General features: G+C 41.5%; 1 protein-coding gene across 1 annotated transcript in view; it reads right to left on the reverse strand.

Annotated features, from left to right (window-relative positions):
* Positions 1–22,221, reverse strand: part of CNBD1 (cyclic nucleotide binding domain containing 1) — a 309,767-nt gene that overhangs the window by 276,082 nt on the left and 11,464 nt on the right. The window contains exons 2-3 of the mRNA XM_075919791.2: positions 19,568–19,643; positions 7,678–7,791 (exon numbers count right to left, since the gene is read on the reverse strand). Of these exons, the coding sequence (XP_075775906.2) occupies positions 7,678–7,791; positions 19,568–19,643 (190 nt within the window). The remainder of the gene's footprint in view (positions 1–7,677; positions 7,792–19,567; positions 19,644–22,221) is intronic.

Raw genomic sequence — 22,221 nt, forward strand, 5'->3', positions numbered from 1 at the left:
ATTTCGAAAGAAAACCCTTCTTTTGAAATTACCATTAAACCTCGTTTTATAAAGAGTAAGGGTTATTTCGAAAGAAGGGTTTTCTTTCGAAATAACCACGTCTAGACAGCGTTTCTTTTTTTGAAATAAGGTATTTCGAAAAAGCAGCCCGACACGATTATGCAAATGAGCATGGGAAATTCAAATCCGCGCTTCATTTGCAATTTTGCTCAGCTGCATTTGCATTCCTCTTTCGAAAGAGGAATGCAGGGTAGACATACCCCTCCAGTGCCTCCTGGGGTTCTAATCTGAACTAGCTGTACGCCTCGTTCCACGAGGCGTACAGCTAGTTTGGATAGGAAGCCTAATCCGAACTAGCTAGTCCGTGCCGCGTGTAGCCGCGCGGCACGGAGTCCGAACTAGCCGGCATTTAAAAATGGCGCCGGCCGGCTTTATGCAAATGAAGCCCGGGAAATTCAAATCCCGGGCTTCATTTGCAACTCCGTATGACTACATTACCCCCCCCCCCAGTTCAAACTAGGGGGGTAGTGTAGACATACCCTTATAGATTGTTCAATGCCAAACAAGGCAAAAGGATCTTCATTTGAGGGAAGGGATCACTGCAGCTCTCATGTGATGACACAAGGTAGATTCTCCAGCCTACTGACAAATGAGGATGTTATTTCAAATGGAATTAACAGGCATAAACTTATATTTGAATAAAACCTGAGGCTGTCATGTAAATTACCTTAAATTTTCTAGCAGTTTAACATTAATTAACTGTTAATATCCTATTCCTGGGTCTAGAATTGCAGGAAACAAGCCATGATCATAATATGGTTTTTCATAGAGACCCTTATCGTTGGAAAAAAAAATAAAATAGGTCTTAAGATTCAAAAGGTGACAAAAGCTCAAGAAATGATTTTGCAAAGAGTCAAAAAACCCAGTTCTTAGAATCCACTTTCTCTGAATGAGTTATCAGCTAAATGAAGCTTGATACACTTGTCTTTATTTCTTAACAAATCCTTGAGCTTGTACAGAATCAAGTTATCCTTAGGAAAACACCTGCATGACACTGAAGGAGTATTTGAAACTATTTTCTCTATCTAGTTCTGAAGCACCTTTTCACCTCTTGCAAAGCAGTTCATGGCTTCTCATTACTGTTACTTGTAGATCTAATACAGAAGCTTCCCACCACCCAGTGAGAGCAGCTTACTAGAGCATTGGCTACATTGCATCTTTAGTCTCTAGGGTCCAAACTTTGAAAAAGATTTTGGTTTGATTAAGTAGACCTTATCTGGGGAAAGTTTAGCCTCCTAGAGTTTTTCCCATTAGTGTGCACAGATGCCTGAAAGAAAACTAAAAGGAAAGAGAAATGTCATAAAAACACAAATAGCAATCCAGAATCAAGCAATAAACTCAGTCACATGTGAATGTGTTCTTCTTTCCCTATTCCTCAGACTCTACTGTTAATATATGTATATAATCTTATTAGCTAATTGCATTTATCTTTAATTCAGTTGTCAGCAAAATTATACTGCGTGTACAGTGTTATTTTATAGGCTATTCAAAATAAATTTAAAATGAAGTTTTAAAGATGAAAGCTTCTGCTACAACAATGTTTTCCTTTCATTTGGAGACTGGACAAAACTACCACTTTGCTGATCTGTATTTTTTTCTTTTAAGAAGAAAAAAAACACTGAACACTGTAATTTATTGAATGCCTCCCTGAAAGCAAAGAGATTGACTTTCTGTCTGTGACTGCCAAAAATTTGTCACTGTAAACACTAGGATAGATTAAATTTTAAATAATAAATTCCCATGAAAGAGAGGTCATACTGTCATATAATCATTTTCCTCCATGAGATTTCTGTTTCCTAAAGTATATTGACTGAGGTGATTGCTGGTAAATATATAATACAGCCTGACTGCCCTCTAGGAGTCAAAAGTGAAAACAATCGACAATGTTATGTTTCTTTAGCATCGTTTAATACATTGCATCTTAACACATAAAAATGTTAACTTTAGTGTTACTTTAACTGACAAGACCAATAACATTCTGGCTTAAGGCAGCTCCTTAAATTCATGCTTGATATTGCTCCATACAGGTCATGCATAGTTTGGTAAAGCTTGTGAGAGGAAATATGGCAATTTTCATGGTGTTTGTTGGTTCAAGTAACAAGCTTAAGCATTGATTCTAATTTCCAATACAGTGGGCAAAATTAAAAAATCTCTTTCCACCCCTCATTTTGGACAGTCTCAATCAGTGAAAGAGATTCTCGATACATATGCTGCTGTGATGGGCCTCTAAGTGCGTCTACACTGCACCCATAACTTGACTTAACCTATGCAATTGGAGCTACGCAAATTGCATAGCTTATTTTGAGTCAATTTCGAAATAGCTTATTTTGAAATTTGGCACTGGCTATACAGCTGTTTTTTGAAGAAAGTGCTTCAGGGGTTCCCTTCTCCTCCTTCCACCAGCAGGCTCCCCTGCAGGGGATCAGTGTCCTCTGCATCACTGTGCTTGATCAGGAGCAGATGCTGCTCTATGAGTGTAAACTTGGGCCTGTGCCACATGTGGCACTGGTGTGTGTTTCCCAGAATCCTTAGTGGTGGTTTGTGGTGAGAAAGTGTCCCCATACAAAGTCCGGAGTAATACTGGCCTGTCCAGGAACCTTGTGAGAAGGAGCAATGGATTCCTGTGTGGCATCTTCGTGGGGCTGTGCACTCCGGACTGGTGCTCCAAGTGCACCCATGTGCACAGGCTGCTGTGCGATTCCCAGGACAAGAAGGCCAAGCAAGGAGTGTGCAGCTACTTGCACTCAGCCACCCATCCCCGTGTGTAGATAGGGAAAGGTAGAGAAAATCACTTGATGTGCCTTCCCTGGTCTTGTCTGAGCCCTGGGAGACATCCTGGGATTGGGGGGGGGGGGGGGGAAGATGGGCATTGGCTCCAGGCTGATGACCATCTCCTGGCTGGTGGGCATTGGGTCCAGGCTGGCCTGCTCCTCCTTTTCCTCCTCCTCCTCATTCTAATCATTCTGGTCCACAGCCCCACAGCCCCTCCTCCTGGAGGCTGACGATGGGTGTGTCCATGCTGGAGTCCACAATGGGGGTGGGGGAGGATGCCATCCAGGATGCCATCCAGCTGCTGGTAAAAACGGCAGGTCCAGGATGCCGCTCCAGAGTGGGAACTTTGTTCCCTGGAATTGGTGTAGGCCTGGCATGGTTCTTTAATTTTCCTGTGCAACTGGTCCAGCATGCACATGTGGCCCATCCTAGGCCAGGATGGCGGCCATCCGGCCGTTCACATTAGCATTCCTGCACCTGATGCAGAGATGCTGCATTTTCCTCTCCTCGCCCTAGACTTCTATGCGATCCAGGATCTCTGCACCAGTCCAGGATGAGACCCTCTTCTGCCCTGACTAAGGGCACCTGAGCTGGCTGCCAGCACACTGGCAGCGACAGGTTGCTCGGAAGGAGCACTGGGGTCTTCCCAGCAGCAGAAAAGGCTGTGCAGGGTCCTGCTATGTAGCACGGTGTAAACAGGGCCTGTGTCATGTCATAAGCCCTTTCCCTTCTGCCTGCAGCTTTAAAGCCTGCAGGGGAAGGGAAATTATAGAAGGGGTTTGGACAGAGTAGCCACCAAGGCAGCTCTGAGAAGCCCTGGAAGCCAGTTGTTTTGCAATAAGAAGCCCGTTCTTTTTAAATAATTTTGAAATAATAGGCTTGTTGTATGGATGCTCACCTTGGTATTTCAAAATAACGTGAGTTATTTCAAAATAACTCTGTAGGTGTAGACATGCCCTTAGAGACTAACAAAAATATATTTAGTATCATGACCTTTTTGCCCATGAAAACTCATGATAATATATATATATATTGATATTTATATTGATATTGTTAGTCTGTAAGGTGCTACAGGACTACTAGTTGTATCCAAATAGTTGTATCCAAATCGATACAACCGCATCTGCTCTAATCCCACTGACAGAGACCAGAAGCTTCAGGATCTCTACCAAGCATTTATAAACCTCAACTACCCACCCAGAGAAATAAAAAAGCAAATTGAAAGAGCCAGACGAATACCTAGAAACCATCTCCTTCAAGACAGACCCAAGAAAACCAACAATAGAACACCACTTGTCATCACCTACAACCCCCAACTTAAACCTGTCCAACACATTATCAATAAACTACAGCCTATACTGGAACAGGATACCATACTCAAAGAGGCTCTGGGAGACAGACCCATAGTCTCCTATAGACAACCACCTAACCTCAAGATGATTCTTACCAACAACCACAGGACATACCACACTAATACCAACCCCGGTACCTTCCCTTGCAACAAACCCCGTTGCCAGCTTTGTCCACATATTCATTCTGCTGATACCATTATTGGACCTAACCAAGTGAGTTATAAGATCAAGAACACATATTCCTGCGCATCCAGAAATATAATCTATGCTATCATGTGCCGAAAGTGTCCGTCTGCTATGTACATTGGACAAACATCTCAGACACTTCGCCAAAGGATTAATGCCCACAAAACAGATATCAGACAAGATCACAACGAAAAAACAGTTTCTTGCCATTTTAACCAGAAAGGACACTCTCTCAATGACTTAACCACCTGCATTCTGCTACAAAGACCTTTTACATCTGCACTTGAAAGGGAATCCTCTGAACTGTCATTCATGTTAAAATTCGACACTTTCCAAAAAGGACTCAACAAACACTTGAACTATCTCACCCATTACCAAGATAGTTTCCCCAATTATCACCTCTAATACCATTAACTCACAAACATCCCACTCTCCCTACCTCTAATATCATCAATTCACAGACACTTACCTACCTTCCTTCCCCCCCCGCCCCCCCGCATCCCCCTCCTGTTCTGCAATGTGATTTGTCCTTTTCATATTTGTTCATTTTTTTAATTGTATCCTTTGGTATATATGGTTGTGACTACTTTCTTCCACTGTTTGATCTGAGGAAGTGGGTCTGGCCCACGAAAGCTCATCATCTAATAAACCATCTTGTTAGTCTTTAAAGTGCTACATTGTCCTGCATTTTGCTTCAGCTACCCCAGACTAACACGGCTACATTTCTATCACTATCCAAATAGGTTATTTTTAGAAAAATAAAGAGAATACAGGGGAAGTTTTTTACAAAACACACTCATAAACAAAGAAAAAGCTCATTTGAGTAAGGAGCAACAACTTATCATTTATAAACAGAGTGCAGCTGCATATAGATAAGAGCCTACAGTCTAGCTTAAACAATTCCAGAAGGCAATCAATCAGAGATCTTCTCAAAGCCTTATGTGGAAGTACAGCAGAAACAGATTCTAAAGAGGCAGAACCCAGACTGCTGTGCTAAATGTTGTTACTGCAGGGCTCTCTTCTGTAATCTGGTAATTACAGTATTAGCCTAGTATTATGAACTAATCCCTACCCAGCATTCGCCAATTGAACAAAAGCCACTAAAACCAAATTCTGTCTTTTGATACACTCATGTTGTTCCCACTGGTATCAACAGGAGTTACACATACAATTAAATGCAAAGTAAATGAAAGTGCAGTAACTAAAAGCACTTTGGGATCAAATTCTCTGCCCACACCTAGTCTGTTTCCCCAAAAAGCCAATAAATATAAAAAAGTCACATTCTATTATCTTAAGAAACATATCACTGAAGGCAATATAGTGCAAATAAATTACAATGATTACTCAGATGTATAACTAATGACATCTGGCTTCATGACGTTTTTTACATCTCATAGATGAATAAGCATATACCTACACTACAACACTATTTCAAAATAACTAGTACTATTCTGAAATAACTTAGTCCATGTCTACACAGCAAGCAGTTATTTTGAAATAGTGTCAAAATACTGTCAAGCTGGAGGACTTCTTACTCCCACTCTTGTAACCCTTATTGTATGAGATATAAGGGAAGTCAGAGGAAGAGTGCTCTATTTCGAAATAAGTGCTGTGTAGATGCTCCATATTTCAAAGTAAGCTACGCAATTGATGTAGCTCAATTTGCGTAGCTTATTTCACGTTAAGCCCTGTAATGCAGACGATCCTAAGAGATTCACATATGAAGTCACGTAGTCTTCTGGTACTTTTTGAAGGATTAGGAGTCCATAAATCAAAGAACGATTTGATCAAAACCTAGAAATGTAATTTTTCCATATTTATCTATATAATACTGATCATCTTCATCTTATATATAAAAGAATTCCCATACATACCCACATTCAGGATCAGAGACTCTTCTAGTAGAAACATTGATGTGTCAGCCATTTCTAGACCATGATGCATTTGAAAACATATGGAAAAATGCTTTCCTGCATGACTTTCCTCTTAGTGTCAGTGGGTATTTGATACACTTTGCAGAAAATGTTTTAAAGAGTGTTTCAGCCAAATTATTTCATTTATGAAAAACATGAAGATCAGAGTTAGTAGATGGTCAGTCATGATCTCTCTCTTATTTGATAATTATTTTTATCTGAATTTTCCATCTCAACTGCAGGTAGAAGTCATAGGTAGACTCACTGATAGGATTTAGCTGAAAATTTTGCATTAACTCTTTTCTATGGAAATTTGGATTCATAGATAATAAAAAAAAAATCTTTCTGAAAACCAAAAGCAAACTAAAAACCCAGCTTTTTTATGAAAAGGTGAAATCTTCCACTGAAATTGTGTATGAAGACTTTTAAAAAATTAAAAAGATTTCCCTGTGGGGGAGGAGGATTATGACCAGTTCTATTCTCTATCATCAATGGGGCAGCAAAAGCTGTCTAAAATGAGCTGAAGGGCTCCTGCTCTACCTACTTCAAAGGCCCTCAAGCATAAAGCATTGGTGGGGGAGAAGAGAGAGAAATACCTGCATCTGTTGCAGTCAGTGCATGGGCAGAGGAGAAACCTCCACCCTCCAGAGAGCACAATGGAACACCTCTGATTTTTCTCATGCTGAGACATGGCCTGAGGGGCACAGGTACTTCTTGCCTATTCCCCTGTTGTCTCTGCAGAGGGGCTTTTTACCTGCCCTTCTTACTCTGAAAAGAAGTTCCCTCTCCAGCTCCCACCCCCATCAACTGAGACAGCCTCTTGTAGCTTCCAGGTATTCTCCTCCATAGGTTCCTTAAGGTTTAGGGGCTATGAAGTAGCTGCAACCAAACATACCTCACTTTACTTCAGGAAACTGCTGCTGCCCCAGCTAGGTCTACCCTCTGCTATGATATGCATGTAGGCCTCTGCATGTAGGCAGGGTTTCTTCTTGCAATCAGGAAAGGCAAGAAAGACCATCAGGGGCTTCAATGTTCAACACTGATACATATATAGGTGTGTATGCATGTATGATTAGCCATCTGGGGTACTCACTTTTTTTCAAAAGTGACAAGACAAAAAAATAAAAGCAGCCACACTCTGCTAATCTTTTTTCACAAAACACAACAAACTGAAAGTAAGTGGAACCAATCATTTCTTGAAAGCTTGGACAAATGTACTTTTTAGCAATGAGCAGCTGTTTCTGTTCATGCAGAAAATGAATTTACCTCTAGCTACTAATCTCTGTCTTCTCCTGCTGTTCTGTGGGGTGCAGTGGTGAAGCTTGATCTGATAATATCTTATGTTTTTCTTTGTCACAAAATACAAAAAACAAAAAGTAGAAGACATTAATTACCTCTTTGAGTGTGGTGCAGGAATTCCTGGCAATACAGTCTTTTCTCCATAGAATATTTTGGGATAAAGTTTCATAAACTTTTGATGAGCTTCTTCAGTGGTGTGTGGGTTGTTCCTAAAGAAATTTAAAAAAAGAACAAACTGTAAATCTTGGTAATAAGTACTATGTAGGTTAGCTGGATCTGCATGAAAACTCCCAAAGACTTCCATGGGAACAACCGTGGGAATTGAATCTGTTGTTCCTATAACACAAAGGGAGCACAAGGTTAAATTCTGTCCTCAAAGTGAGCCATGCAACTCACACAAAAACGGTTCTTTCTCGCGGCTTCAATGTTCCAGTTTATGTAATATCATGCTTATTTAGAACTATAAAAAGAAATAGATTATAACATGGTATCTGGGGAGACAAACTTATTTTAAAAGGTGACTTTTATAATGGCTTTTCTTGAAAGGCCAGAATAAGTCATTGAGGAAGTAAGAGCCAAAAATGCTCAGTTCCCTTTCAAGCATCAAAAATAAATAGCTAGGTTTTCCACAGAATTCAGTATCCACCAGCCTTAACTGGAAATAATGGGAGCTGATGGGTGTTGAGCGCTCTGGCAAATCTGACCCTAAGGGCACGTCTACCCTGAAATAAGCTAAAGCGCTAACGGATTAAAGCCAAAATAAGATATGCAACTTTAGTTAAAACAATTGCGAAGCTTAATTGAAATAGCTTAATTCAGCTTTTGGCACTGTCTACACAGCAGGAAGTCCGAGAAAAAACACTCTTTCTCCGACTTCCTTTACTCCTCCTAAAATGAGGTTACAGGAGTCCTCCAGCTCTACATAATCTCAATATTATGTGGAAATAATTGCTTGTAGTGTAGACATGGACTATGTTATTTCAGAATAACATCAGCTATTCCCAAATAACACTGCTGTGTAGCTATACCCTAAGGGAACTTTGGACAAGGTGACTGGCAAGTCACATTACGTCAATTTTATGTGTGCTGAAGAATGTATCCACTGATACGCTTATACCAATAGCAATGCTAGCAGCTAATTCTGAAGTAAAACTAAAGATTTATTTGATAAGAAAAGGAAATGAGAAGTCAGTACAGGTAAAATAGATGTATAGGTGAATCAGTCTGAAATCCCAAATGATGGCAGTGATGTAATAAACTGCCAGTTTCCCAAAAGTCTTTTCAGGGTACCCAGATTGTCTCTGGGTATCTCCACTTTGCACCTGGTACATTTCTGTGTAAGAGTCCAAACAGCTCAGAGATGAAGAATCTTTCCTAGAATCATATTTATATGTTCTGCTAACAGAAAGCAAGCTAACAGTCTCTTTAGCCAGCAAGTGAGGAATGCACTTTAAGTCTCTGACTTCCCATCATCACATAATGACCCTTTACTTTGGAATTAACATTTTTCCGATAATGTCCTTCATTAGCATCCCACAAGGCTGTTATGAATTCTGATGAATTATTTAGTTATAGGGATATACAAAGAAAATGTTTGCTATTACATTAGGACAGAAAATAGATAAGTAAAAACAATGCGTGAGACATTCCATTTATGACGTTTAAATACCCAAAACACTTATACATATAATAATTACTTTGACCTACTACACTAATACACAAGTGAATTGGCCTGAACATTCTGATATGACCTAGTCTGTGTAAAACCCTCATTCTCCAGCTCAAATTTCACTCTGCCTTCTTGTTTTTTCTAAAATACTGTGCTTTGAGATACCTATTTATTTTTCTACATTCCCTTAGTTTTTGTAAGCCAAAGTTGCCTTCTGCATTGCTAGTTATCATCTTCCCCATTAGAGACATTAGACCAAATTCATCTTTGATATAAGAGGACACATTAAAATCAATGTAGTTGCACCTATTTAAAACCAAATGTGAATTTGGTGCACAATCCTATGGGATTGTTACAAGTGTATGGTGATATTAAGATCTGAGGCATGGTTTATGGATATAAGGGGTTTCTTTTTGCTCTCTAGACAACTGAAGTTCAAAATTATATTATGCTATCAATTTCATAATAAATTCAAGGTTATTTATACACTAATTTTATATTCTGAGGCGATTACAAAATAAAATGTAAGATTCCCTAGTCAAAACCATCAAGCAATAATTTCCCTAAACAGCACAATTTTAAAGTTTCCCTGGAAAACCATCAAAGTACTTCATAACTAGAAGTCAATAGGCAAGCTCTGCATGAATTAAGTACTGCATATGAACTGAATTGCATTAGGAATGAAATCATCCCATTATATCCAGACTGCAGATCCCATAAGAAGGAGTACATCATAATTGTGTCTCATTCAACCATCTGGTTTTGCACAAAAAAATATAGCAATGGTAAATGGTAAAAACGGTAAATCTCTCCAAAGTTGCTGGACATGAAAGTGTGCAGAAGTTTTATATATGGGAGGAACGCCCCACACAATGAGTGTAGGAAAAGGGCACACGAAAGCCGAAATAGAAATATGACACTATTGTGAGAATGCAGATTATAATGAGTATGAAGTGTGTCATTTACTGCTACAATAACAAGATTTCATTTTCTCCTAACACCATGCAAATATTGATTAACAGAACTGAAATTGATGCAACCATGTATGTATTGAGAATCATTCACAAGAAGAATGCACAATGAGTTATTAATCATGTGAAGGGCCACTGGAGTGGTTTGGCATATGTAACATGTCTGTGTAAGAACATCTGCTCTACCTGGACAGGGACATGCAAACTGGTTGACAGGTCTCCAAAGGGGGGTAGTAGAATATACTTGGGTAAGGTGGGAGCATGAGATGCTTTAGTAGAAAAAAAATGTTACACACATAGTCAATCATAGAATACTAGGACTGGAAGGGACCTCGAGAGGTCATCGAGTCCAGTCGCCTGCCCCCATGGCAGGACCAAATACTGTCTAGACCATCCCTGATAGACATTTATCTAATCTACTCTTAAATATCTCCAGAGATGGAGATTCCACAACCTCCCTGGGCAATTTATTCCAGGGTTTGACTACCCTGACAGTTAGGAAGTTTTTCCTAATGTCCAACCAAAACCTCCCTTGCTGCAGTTTAAGCCCATTGCTTCTTGTTCTATCCTCAGAGGCCAAGATGAACAAGTTTTCTCCCTCCTCCTTATGACTCCCTTTTAGATACTTGAAAACAGCTATCATGTCCCCCCTCAATCTTCTCTTTTCTAAACTAAACAAACCCAATTCTTTCAGCCTTCCTTCATAGGTCATGTTCTCTAGACCTTTAATCATTCTTGTTGCTCTTCTCTGGACCCTCTCCAATTTCTCCACATCCTTCTTGAAATGTGGTGCCCAGAACTGGACACAATACTCCAACTGAGGCCTAACCAGTGGAGAGTAGAGCGGAAGAATGACTTCACAACACACCTCTTAATGCATCCCAGAATCATGTTTGCTTTTTTTACAACAGCATCACACTGCTGACTCATATTGAGCTTGTGGTCCACTATAAGCCCTAGATCTCTTTCTGCCGTACTCCTTCCTAGATAGTCGCTTCCCATTCTGTACGTGTGAAACTGATTGCTCCTTCCTAAGTGGAGCACTTTGCATTTGCCTTTATTAAACTTCATCCTATTTACCTCATTTTACCCACAACAATGAATAACTAGCAAAGCTGACTCCTCCAGGCATATCAGGTCCTCAGATGACCGTGTTCCCTCTAAGGAGTGCCCTCGCATAGGCGCGCACCAAAAGTTTGCCTCCTGCCGACCTCCTCAGCAGAGCCACGCAGTGGCTGCTCAGCTACTCCATGGCCAGAGTCAATGGAGGGCGGCTTCTCAGTCCCAGGAGAAGCAGGGCAGCCACCACCTAGCCCTGGCTCTAGCTTCAGCCCTTCCCCGGGGCTGCTCCGGTAGCCGCAACTGGGGCCAGAGCCAGAACCACATCTCAGGTGGCAGCGGCGGCCACGGCTAGGTCCAGAGCTGCATATTGGATGGTGGCAGCAGCATCGGCCAGGGCCAGAGCTGGAGCCACATGGCAGGCAGTGGCGGTAGCTCCGTGTTAGCTGCTCTGGCAACCCCAGCCAGGGCCGGGACTAGAACTACGTGTTGGGCATGCAGCCACTGGCAAGCTCAAAGTATAATCAAGGCACTTCACCAACTGTAGTGGGGCAGGCAGTGCTCCTGGGGCTGGGAAGGCACCAGCCATCCAGCAGCGCCCGGCTCAGGAGTGGGGTGGGGTGCGGGGCAGCCCCTGGGCCGGGAGAGATGGGCACTGACCCTCTGTGCCAGGGGCGCGTTGAGAATTTCCCTCGCTGCTCCCTAGGGAGGAGCTCAGTGGTACCACGAGGTGAGTGGGATTGGCAGGCCCACATGGACCCATGAGGCCGGCAGGGGGCTGTGCCTGTGAGCACAGGGAGTCAGCTACGTAATGGGCTTCCAAGCAAGCAGGGTGAGCAGCCAGGTAGACAGAGAGAGATGGAGGAGTTCGAACCAGCCGCAGGGAGCAGGAAAAGATCAGAGAGGGGTGCAGGCTGCCGACATTAAATGGAAGAAGATGGGCTGATCCCCTAAAGACACAACTGCATATAGAAAGTGTGGGGGCAGGGAGGAGGGAGAGACGGCAGTGGCTGCAGCTGATACTCCAGCATTTTGATCAGGACGGTTTGGGAGCTGCTTTGCAAGGAGGAGAAATGTGGTCAAGGCCTATCCTAAGAGAAGAAGGTGGGAGTTTAGCTAATGTTGCTGCAGCAGCCCCACAGGGCTAATAGGTTATCATGCCAAGGGCTGTGAGCTGCAGCTTTTTCCCAGAGTGTCTCTAGTGGGATGAGGGGGGATTTGGCAAACTTTTTTGAAACTCAGTCAGAATGAAAAATGTCCTACTTTGTTTTGTTTTCTTTCTATTTTGAATAAGATTGTTTTTTTCATACTAAAGAAACATTGTTGCCAGGATTAAATCACATCTTCAGCAGATATGCAAAATTGCAAGAGTGGTCAATAAGCAGACTGTGGAACAAATACAGTACATTGGCACTTAGGGTCAGCCATAATAATAAGGATGAGTGGGTAAAAGTTCTGATTTCATAGTTCTTTTTATTCTTTGCAACTGGGAAAGGGCTTTAGTGTTCTATCTTCCATATATATAATGTTAGTAACTGGTGCGGGCAATGGTGGCACACATCTGAACAAGCGCACATGACGTCAATATTTTTGGTGCACAAGACAAAACTCAGTCTGTTCATGGATGGAGACTCTTACGGTATGTCTACACTACCACCCTAGTTCAAACTAGGGTGGCTAATGTAGGCATTCGAACTTGCAAATGAAGCCCGGGATTTAAATATCCCGGGCTTTATTTGCATGTTCCCAGGCACCGCCATTTTTAAATGCCCTGTAGTTCGAACTACCTGCCCACGGCTACCTGCGGCACGGACTAGGTAGTTCGAAGTTAAGCTCCTAATTCAAACTACTGTTACTCCTCCTGCAATTGCTAACAGGCAGTTCTTCCATTGGCTTCCATTAAGCTTTTAGTTCATGCAGGAGATTACCAGGATCTGTTGGTGTTATATATGCACATCATGTCATTAGAAATGCATTAATATACATATAACAATGTCTTTGTATAATGCTATGAAAGCTTAGCAGAAATCCATCAAAGTGCACAGAGCCATCTGACAGTGTTCTCTCTAAGGGTATGTCTACACTGTCACCCTAGTTCGAACTAGGGTGGCTAATGTAGGCATTCGAACTTGCAAATGAAGCCTGCAATAAGGAGTAACAGTAGTTCGAATTAGGAGCTTTAATATCAAACTACCTTGTCCGTGCTGCGTGTAGCCGTGGGCAGGTAGTTCGAACTACGTGGCATTTAAAAATGGCAGCACCTGGGAACATGCAAATAAAGCCCTGGATATTTAAAGAGAATAGGTCCAAGGAATGAGGATGCAATCAAATAAGTTTGTGAACCACTAAGTAGGACATTTGGATAAAAGGTAGTGTCTCCATTTCTCAGCTGAACCAAAAATGTGATATAAAGAACTAGAGACTTTGATAATATAAGGGTAAATTGTAATGCTGCACATTGACTACAGTTTTTCTACCTCAGCTGGTACAGAAAATTATGACCTGAGGTCACATTATGTGCTCTACATCCAGTCTCCTCTGTGTGAGATGACTGCCTGATTTGGCCTCATAGTTGAGCAGGTTACAAGTTTGATAGCCATGTCCCAAAATAAAGCCTGAGGTGCCTTTACTATGCACCTCTGTCACAGCAAAATCCAGTGAAAGCCCAGAAGAGCATGAATAGGTCTCTGGCCATTATCCCGGTTTTCTGCTAACAGGAAAGATTTGGTCACAAAACTGCAAAGCCAAGCCAGCCCTGTTTCCTAATGGTAATGGCCTTTATCATGAAAAACTTAAAAAACAACAAATAGTCTGGTATCACTTTAAAGACTAACAAAACATGTAGATGATATCATGAGTTTTCGGGACACAGCCTGGTTCCTGACTCCACTTTCTTGTTTCCCAGACCAAATGGTGCTGAGAGAGAAGAATAGAAGAAAGAGACACCCTTCCTCTCACCCACAGCCACCACTGACTGAGCTTGTTAAAAAGCAACCTTGCTATTCTCTGAAGAGACTCTGCCTAAATCTCCTCAGCCAGTGGCTGGAACATGAGCAGTGCTTTTTTTGTTAAAAAAAAAAAAAAAAAAAGGTGCTGGTACTCCAGGGGAAAGTTGTTGAGCTCTGACTAGAGGTGCCGGTACTGCGTCTGGAGGTGCCGGAACTGCATACTGGGCAGCACCGTCACAAAAAAAGCACTGAGCATGAGTAACCTAAGGGGAATTGCCTGTGATCCCTCAGCACAAAGAGTCGTCACTAGTTATAGTGACCCAAGTTGTAAAATCACATTATTTTAGATTTGTAATAAATGAATTAAAGAGTAATATTTGGTTAATTTGTTAAATATGGAGCTAAATTTAATCCCCATACTTACAGCCATACTCTCTTTCCTTAGTTGCCCTTCCACGTGTGCCTCTTTATGTCTATGTTTGGTTTTTTTTAATATAAGTCAGTGGAATTCACATGCTAAACTTTAAGTGTGGTCAGGTGCTAAATGCCCAGTAAGCACCTCAGCACCTTAAAATATTGAGAGCTCAGTGAAATGAAACTTCTAAATTGCATTTATCTCAATGTTGTTCTATGCACCCAGTCTCCATACTTAGAAAGGAAGAGGGGTAGCAATTTTGAAAAAAAAACCTGTTTTTGTTTGTTTACTGCTCAAAAATGATAAAATAACTCATTAAAGAAGCACATTCTGTAGGAAAATCACTTGCTTTTCTATGTAACTGCAGGAACTTCAGCCATCTCTCTTCCCCCTTTTAAGGATGCTAACAAACAGCTATCAGACTGTTATGAACAATCAGTTTAGCCTGCATGAATCTGGGCAATAGCAGCTGTTCCAATGTGATTTTAATCTGCACAAGCATAGGAAAGTTCTTCCTAAAATATGATAATCAAAACTAGTCTCATTTACGTAAGCACTGCAGAGTGTGAACAGGATGAATGCCCATGTTTATCTAATTCCCATGATGCTGTTGTTTTATTTTGCATTTTGTCTTTTAGAAGAGCTGAGGAAGATCAGCTATTTGGTTGCTTAGACTCTAGAAATTCCAATTAAACTGACAATCCTTATGTTTGCTGCCTGAGGGGGGAAATACTGTCAGAACACAAAGCAGTGAGCTGTATACTCTTTAAAGGAAGGCATTACATCAGGGCTGTTCAAAACTGAATGTTTTGATTGATCCTAAAATGCCTAGTCCTTTCATTCCTAGCTGCTTTTTTCAGATGAACTGTATCGTATCTTTGTAGCAACTCACAAAGCACCTAAAATAATGCCTCATTTTTATCTTAGCAGTCCTCTCTAGTAAAGAGCATAATTTATAATAGGTCTTATTTTCAGGAAGAAAACCAAGCTATTCATGTGCCAAAACCTATTAACATTATAACGCTGAGGTAGAAATAATTCCATCTTCCATTAATTAGCTTTAACATGACTAGCAGCAATAAACCCTGTGTTATGACCTCAATTAACGTGCTTTACACTCAAGTGAAATCTTGGTCCTGTTGAAGTCAGTGGGAATTTTGTCTTCAGTGCCAACAGAGCCATGATTTCACCATAAGGCACTGAACTTTGTTTTCTTTCATGGGGCTGGGCATGCTGCCTAATTCCTTATATGTTCCACCAAACAAAATGAGGACAAGCTATGGGAAGGCTGTATCAGGGTGTTTGCAACAGTGCTCTGTGGTTGCTCTCTCTCTGGCTGTTTCCAGACTCAGGGGTTTTTTCGGGAAAAGTAGCCTTTTTCCGAAAAAACTTCCCCTGCGTCCAGACTCAAGCCGCGTTCTTTCAAAATTAAATCGAAAGAACGCGGCTTTTCTTTCGATGGCGGTGAACCTCATTTCACGAGGAAGAACGCCTTCTTTCGAAAGTTCCTCTTTCAAAAGAAGGCGTTCTTCAATGTAAATAGGGCTTCTTCGAAAGAGAGCATCCAGACTCACTGGATGCTTTCTTTCGAAAAAGCAAGCCGCTTTTTCGAAAGTTCAACGTGCAGTCTAGACGCTCTCTTTTGAAAGAGCCTCTTTCGAAAGTATCTTTCGAAAGAGCCTCTTTCGAAAGAGGCTTGCAGTCTAGACATAGCCTCTGTGGCATGGAGGCAGAACAGAGCCAGTATCTCCACAATAATGCAGAACCCCTACTGAAAACCCCCCTGGGGGAGAGGTAGAGTAGGGGAGGAATCATTTATTACTTACTGCAGCCCATGGGCTCTACCAGTTGCTGGGGGCAGTTGTACTATGCACTGCAAGAAGGAGATAATACTGTTGGTCCTAAGCCCAGGCACATATGCCCCATGCAACACCCATTTGCTTAGGCTTTGATAGTGATCCTCACTCTGGGCATTCTTTCACCATTCAAGAAAAAGTTGTCTGGCTTCACAAAATATTTAAATTAAAAGCCACCATATTTTCTTGATATATGTGCACTCTAAATATTGGAACCAGATTATGACTTTATTATCCACATCAAGTTTCTCCGAAACTTTCTTAAAGGTATTAGAGGTAAATCCTAATTTTACAAATGTCTTAACTAAAACCTTCTTAAAATCAGGAGTTTATGAAATGGTACAATTCAAAATGGACTGAAAATACAGTTTAATGCAGTAGAAACAGAGGTACAATCCATCTGGGGTTGGGCTGGTGAGCATGGAGCAATTTGGGGTTACACAAACTCACCAAAACAGAGTTTGAAAGATGGGGTTAATCTCTATTTCAGTCCTAAAACAATGAGAATTCCTGTGGCATCTTATAGACTAACAGATTTATTGGACCATAAGCTTTCAGGGGCAAAGACCCACTTCGTCAGATGCATGTAGTAGAAATTCCAGAGGCAGGTATAAATATACAGGCATCTGAAAAGAGTTCCAGTCAAGAGTAAGGATAGAGATAACAAGTTCAATTCAGTCAGGGAGGATGAGGCCCACTTCTAGCAGCTGATGTGGAGGGGTGAACACCAAGAGAGGAGAAACTGGTTGTGCAGTTGGCTAGCCATTTGCAGTCTTCATTTAATCTTTGAAGACTTAAAAGAGAAACTTCAGAGCCACAACTCATCTGCAAATTTGACACTATCAGTTTAGGATACATCTGATGAAGTGGGTCTTTGCCCATGAAAGCTTATACTCCAATAAATGTGTTAGTCTATAAGGTGCCACAGGACTTCTCATTGTTTTTGCAGATTCAGACTAACACGGCCACCCCTCTGATACTCAATCCAAGAGAGGCTTAAACTCAGATCCAACTTACCTTGGATGGAAACAGGTGAAGCATGGGTCTCTGCCCTCCCAGAAGAAAGGAAAGTACATTTGGGGAGGCATGACTTTGATAGCAGGAAGTTTGCAGAGATGGCTGGATGTCTGATAGGGACAGTGAGATGAGTGTGCTATGTAACAGAAGACATCTTTCTTAGGAGTGAAGGGTAAGACTGGATGCACATATGCTCAGATATAGAGGAGCTCTTGCTCTACTCAAAATGCCTTTGCCTTTCTACCTTTTTCATCGTCCTCTGATGGTCCTTACTAGGAGAGATGTGATCAGAGCTTTCTACCTCTTCTTTCCCCCCACTCTCTTTTCTCTCCATTCTTTTGCTGTTGCCCATAAACAGCTCTATCTTGGGTTGTGGGATTGCAGCATCAACAATAAGTAAAGTAGTCATTGAACCCTGCAGGTGACTTAGTTTATTTACATAATTATTAATATGCCTTGAATCTTATTTTTAATTAGAAAACAAAATCTTAGATGTAAAGCTTTGGATGGCTGCATATTTATAGAAAAAAATGATTTGCATGACATTTAATCTCATCCAAAATGTGAGAAGCAACTCACTACACATGCAAACAACTGGATTTTACTAAGATAAATGAACAGGCTGCACTAATGCAGAACTGAGACTGAGATTTTGCACACTCACAAAACAGAACTTTTAATGACCATTTTTTTCTAATTGTGGTAGATAGAGAAACCTGATTAAAGACAGCGGTCTTCAGATTCGAGCTTTCATCTCTCTGATGTGCATTGTTTATTTATATTGAGGTATAGGCACCTCAATCAAGGATCCCATTGAATGAGGCACTGTACAAACACAGAGCAAACAGAGGCCTTGTCCCAGAAAGCTTATTTACCAGAACACTATGAATGGGATATGATAGGGTACTGGAGTCCTCTCTGCTTCTTTTGCACAGTTTTTAATACACTTTAACAAGACAAAAATAGGGTTTTTAAGGGTACAAAGGATATTCCTGGCAATCAAGGGCTTGATGCTGTAAGTAGTTCTGTGTATACAAGGCAGAAGAGTGAAGTGAGGAAGCAGAGGGAAGAGAAAGCTGGAGGATAAGATGGACACTCTTCTTTCAGCAGAAGCATCTAGATCACAATTTGAGATATTCTTAATTCACTTAATACTCCAAAAAGCTAAACTTGGACTATTGATAAGTGCCCAATTTGAAGCCTAATATTACAAATACTTGCTCTCTGTGCTTCAACTTTAAGCTGGTGAGGAATCCTATTGGAGAGGATGGGACATAGAAGTTCAATGTGTGGATACTTACAAAAAGCTACACAGGAATGGGACCTAAACTGGGAATGGATTGAATTGCCAAACTGGGAGAGGTGGTAGTGGTGGGGGGGAGAGGTTGTGTGTTTTATTTTGACCAAAAAAAAAATTGAAAGTGGTTGATGGGCCAGAAATTGCTGCTGAAAGGGCAGCTGGTTCATGGGTGTGACCAGAACATAGTCCAAACAGGTTTAAAAAGAGAAGAGAGTGTGGTGAACAGGAAATACATTTCAAACAGTAGGAAAAGAACTGTTTGTAATGTCCTGAGTTCTCTTGTTCTTCTAATATGAAGCATTTTTCATATTGCAAGGGCACATGATACCCTTACCCTCCCCTACACATACACTTCTCACTCCAATTTCTAAAAGGTATGCCGTTAGTTATAACACTAATCCTTCCCCAAGGTATGTATTAGTAATCGATTCAACACCCTTCTGCATAACTGAAGCATACTGGCATTTACTAATAACTTCACACTGCACACCCTGGAGTGGGTTATTGCTGTCAAATAACTCACTTCACTCTCCTATAGCTCTCCTGGCTCTGGAATAAAGAAGTAAAGAAATAAAAAGGGATATCAACCTATTTTTGTCACCAAAGAAAGACTATAATACATACAGGTAGCAAACCTGTGTGGTAAAAGGGCTGCACATTCACACAGACTTTTCAACCATAATCGCATTTTAAGAATTGTTTTACTAACAAAACAACAAACAGAAACAAGTGTATTCATTAGATAGTTACCTGTTTCGTAGTCCATTGATGCTACATAATGCATCCAACTGATCATAGTTTACCCTCTTAAAAGGTATTTTCTTATCTGTAAATAATAAATAAAAACACATAGATGATATCTTTAGAATGAATCTAGACTTTTCAAGATATTCAGATGTACAGAGGCCACAATATACATGCAGAAGTATTTTAGGTGCAACTCCCATTCAAATTAGCAGTTCAATTCAACCTCAATTTCTTCCACTATTGACTTCAACTTGAGCTGCTAAAACAAGTTGTCTTATCTTCACTGCTACTAAGTTAGCTAACATGAGATAAATGCACACCTGTCTTTTTTTACAGTGAATATATTAGTGATATCATCTTCAATGTTCCATAACAGTAAGGGAACTTTACAGAAAGTCTTAAATCTAATAAGATATGCACATTATAGCATCACAGCAACTCTGACACTGCTTTAAGACACAATCTATGCACCCTTATTAGGGCTGAACTTTATTAAGCAAAACATTTTTTAAAAAGGGAAGAAGGACAATCCAGGGAACTATAGACCAGTCAGCCTCACCTTAGACCCTGGAAAAATCATGGAGGTAATCCTCAAATAATCCATTTTGAAACATTTGGAAGAGGGGACCATGATCTGGAATAGTCAACATGGATTCACAAAGGGCAAGTCATGCCTGGCCAATCTGATTAGCTTCTATGATGAGGTAACTGGCTCTGTGGACATAGGAAAGTCAGTGGATGTGATATACCTTGACTTTAGCAAAACTTTTGATATGATCTCCCACAATATTCTTGCCAGCAAGTTAAGGAAGTATGGATTGAATAAAAGGACTGTAAGGTGGTTGGAAATCTGGCTAGATTGTCAGACTCAACAGGTAGTGATCAATGGCTCGATGACAGGCTGGCACTCAGTTTCAAGTGGAGTGTCCCAAGGATCGGTTCTAGGGCCGATTTTGTTCAACATCTTTATTAATGACCTGGATGAGGGGATGGATTGCACCATCAGCAAGTTTACAGATGACACTAAGCAAGGGGGAGAGGTAGATATGTTGGAGGGTAGAGATAGGGTCCAGAGTGGCCTAGACAAATTGGAGGATTGGGCCAAAAGAAATCTGATGAGGTTCAACAAAGACAAATGTAAAGTCCTGCACTTGGGACAGAAGAATCCGAAGTACTGTTACATGCTGGGGGCCAAGTGGCTAAGTAGCAGTTCAGCAGAAAAGGACGTGGGGATTACAGTGGATGAGAAGTTAGACATGAGTCACCAGTGTGCCCTTGTAACCAAGAAGGCTAATTAGGGCATATTAGGGTGCATTAGGAGGAGCATTTCCAGCAGATGTAGAGATGTTATTATTCCCCTTTATTCGGCAATGGTGAGGCCACATCTGGAGTATTGCATACAGTTCTAGGCCCACCACTACAGAAAGGATGTGGGTGCACTAGAGAGGGTCCAGAGGCGGACAACCAAAATGATTAGGGAGCTGGAGCACATGACCTATGAGGAGAGGCTGAGGTTCCAAAGAAGATGGAGAAAGGCTGTTCTCAGTAGTGACAGACGGCAGAATAAGGAACAATGGTCTCAAGTTACAGTGCGGGAGGTCTAGGCTAAATATTAGGAAAAACTATTTCACTAGGGGTATGTTTACACTACAGCACTAATTCGAACTAACTTAATTCGAATTAGTTAATTCAAGCTAAGCTAATTTGAACTAGTGCATCTAGACCTAAAAACTAGTTCGAATTAGAATTTTGCTAATTCGAACTAGCTTGTCCACATTGAGTGGACCCTGAACAGAGGTTAAGGCTCGCCGGAAGCAGTGCCAGCAGGGCATCAGATTAGGACTTAGAGCGTGGAGCTGCTATCTCAGGCTAGCCGAGGGCTGTGCTTAAAGGGACCCGACCCCCACCCCAGACAGACAGTTCTCAGGGGTTCCCTGCTTGCTTGTCTAACTCGATGGAGGACAGCAAAGCAGTCCTGGCTTGGAGTACCCACACTTGGCACATCACAGCACTCGGCCATCAGCCCGGCTGCACTTGCCGCAGGCTGCCATCCGGGGGGAGGAGGAAATCGGGGGGCTGCAGAAGAGCTTCCACCCCAAGGAGCCCGCAGAGCCACCCCAGTCCTCCCCATTAGGGGCTCGTACCCCATTCCTCCCTCACCTCCTCCACTTACCCCTCCTTAGCCCCCCTTCCTGATGTACAAAATAAAGGACACGTGTGTTCAAAAATAGAAACTCTCTTTATTTAACAATACGGGGGGGGAGGTTAACCTCTGGGGAGACTGGGAAAAGGAGGTGGGAGAGGGGAAGAGAGAGGGTGGGAGAGGAGAGGGCAACTAAAATGATCAGGGGTTTGGAACAGGTCCCATATGAAGAGAGGCTAAAGAGACTGGGACTTTTCAGCTTAGAAAAGAGGAGACTGAGGGGGGATACGATAGAGGTCTATAAAAGCATGAGTGGTGTAGAGTGGGTGCATAAAGAAAAGTTCTTCATTAGTTCCTATAATAGAAGGACTAGAGGACACCAAAGGAAAGGAATGGGTAGCAGGCTTCAACTAATAAAAGAAAGTTCTTCTTTACAAAGCAAATAGTCAACCTGTGGAACTCCTTGCTGCAAGAGGCTGTGAAGGCTGGAACTAGAACAGAGTTTAAAGAGACT

This window comes from Pelodiscus sinensis, chromosome 2 (genome assembly GCF_052426305.1).
Source record: "Pelodiscus sinensis isolate ZL-2025 chromosome 2, ASM5242630v1, whole genome shotgun sequence".
Classification (NCBI taxonomy): domain Eukaryota; kingdom Metazoa; phylum Chordata; order Testudines; family Trionychidae; genus Pelodiscus; species Pelodiscus sinensis.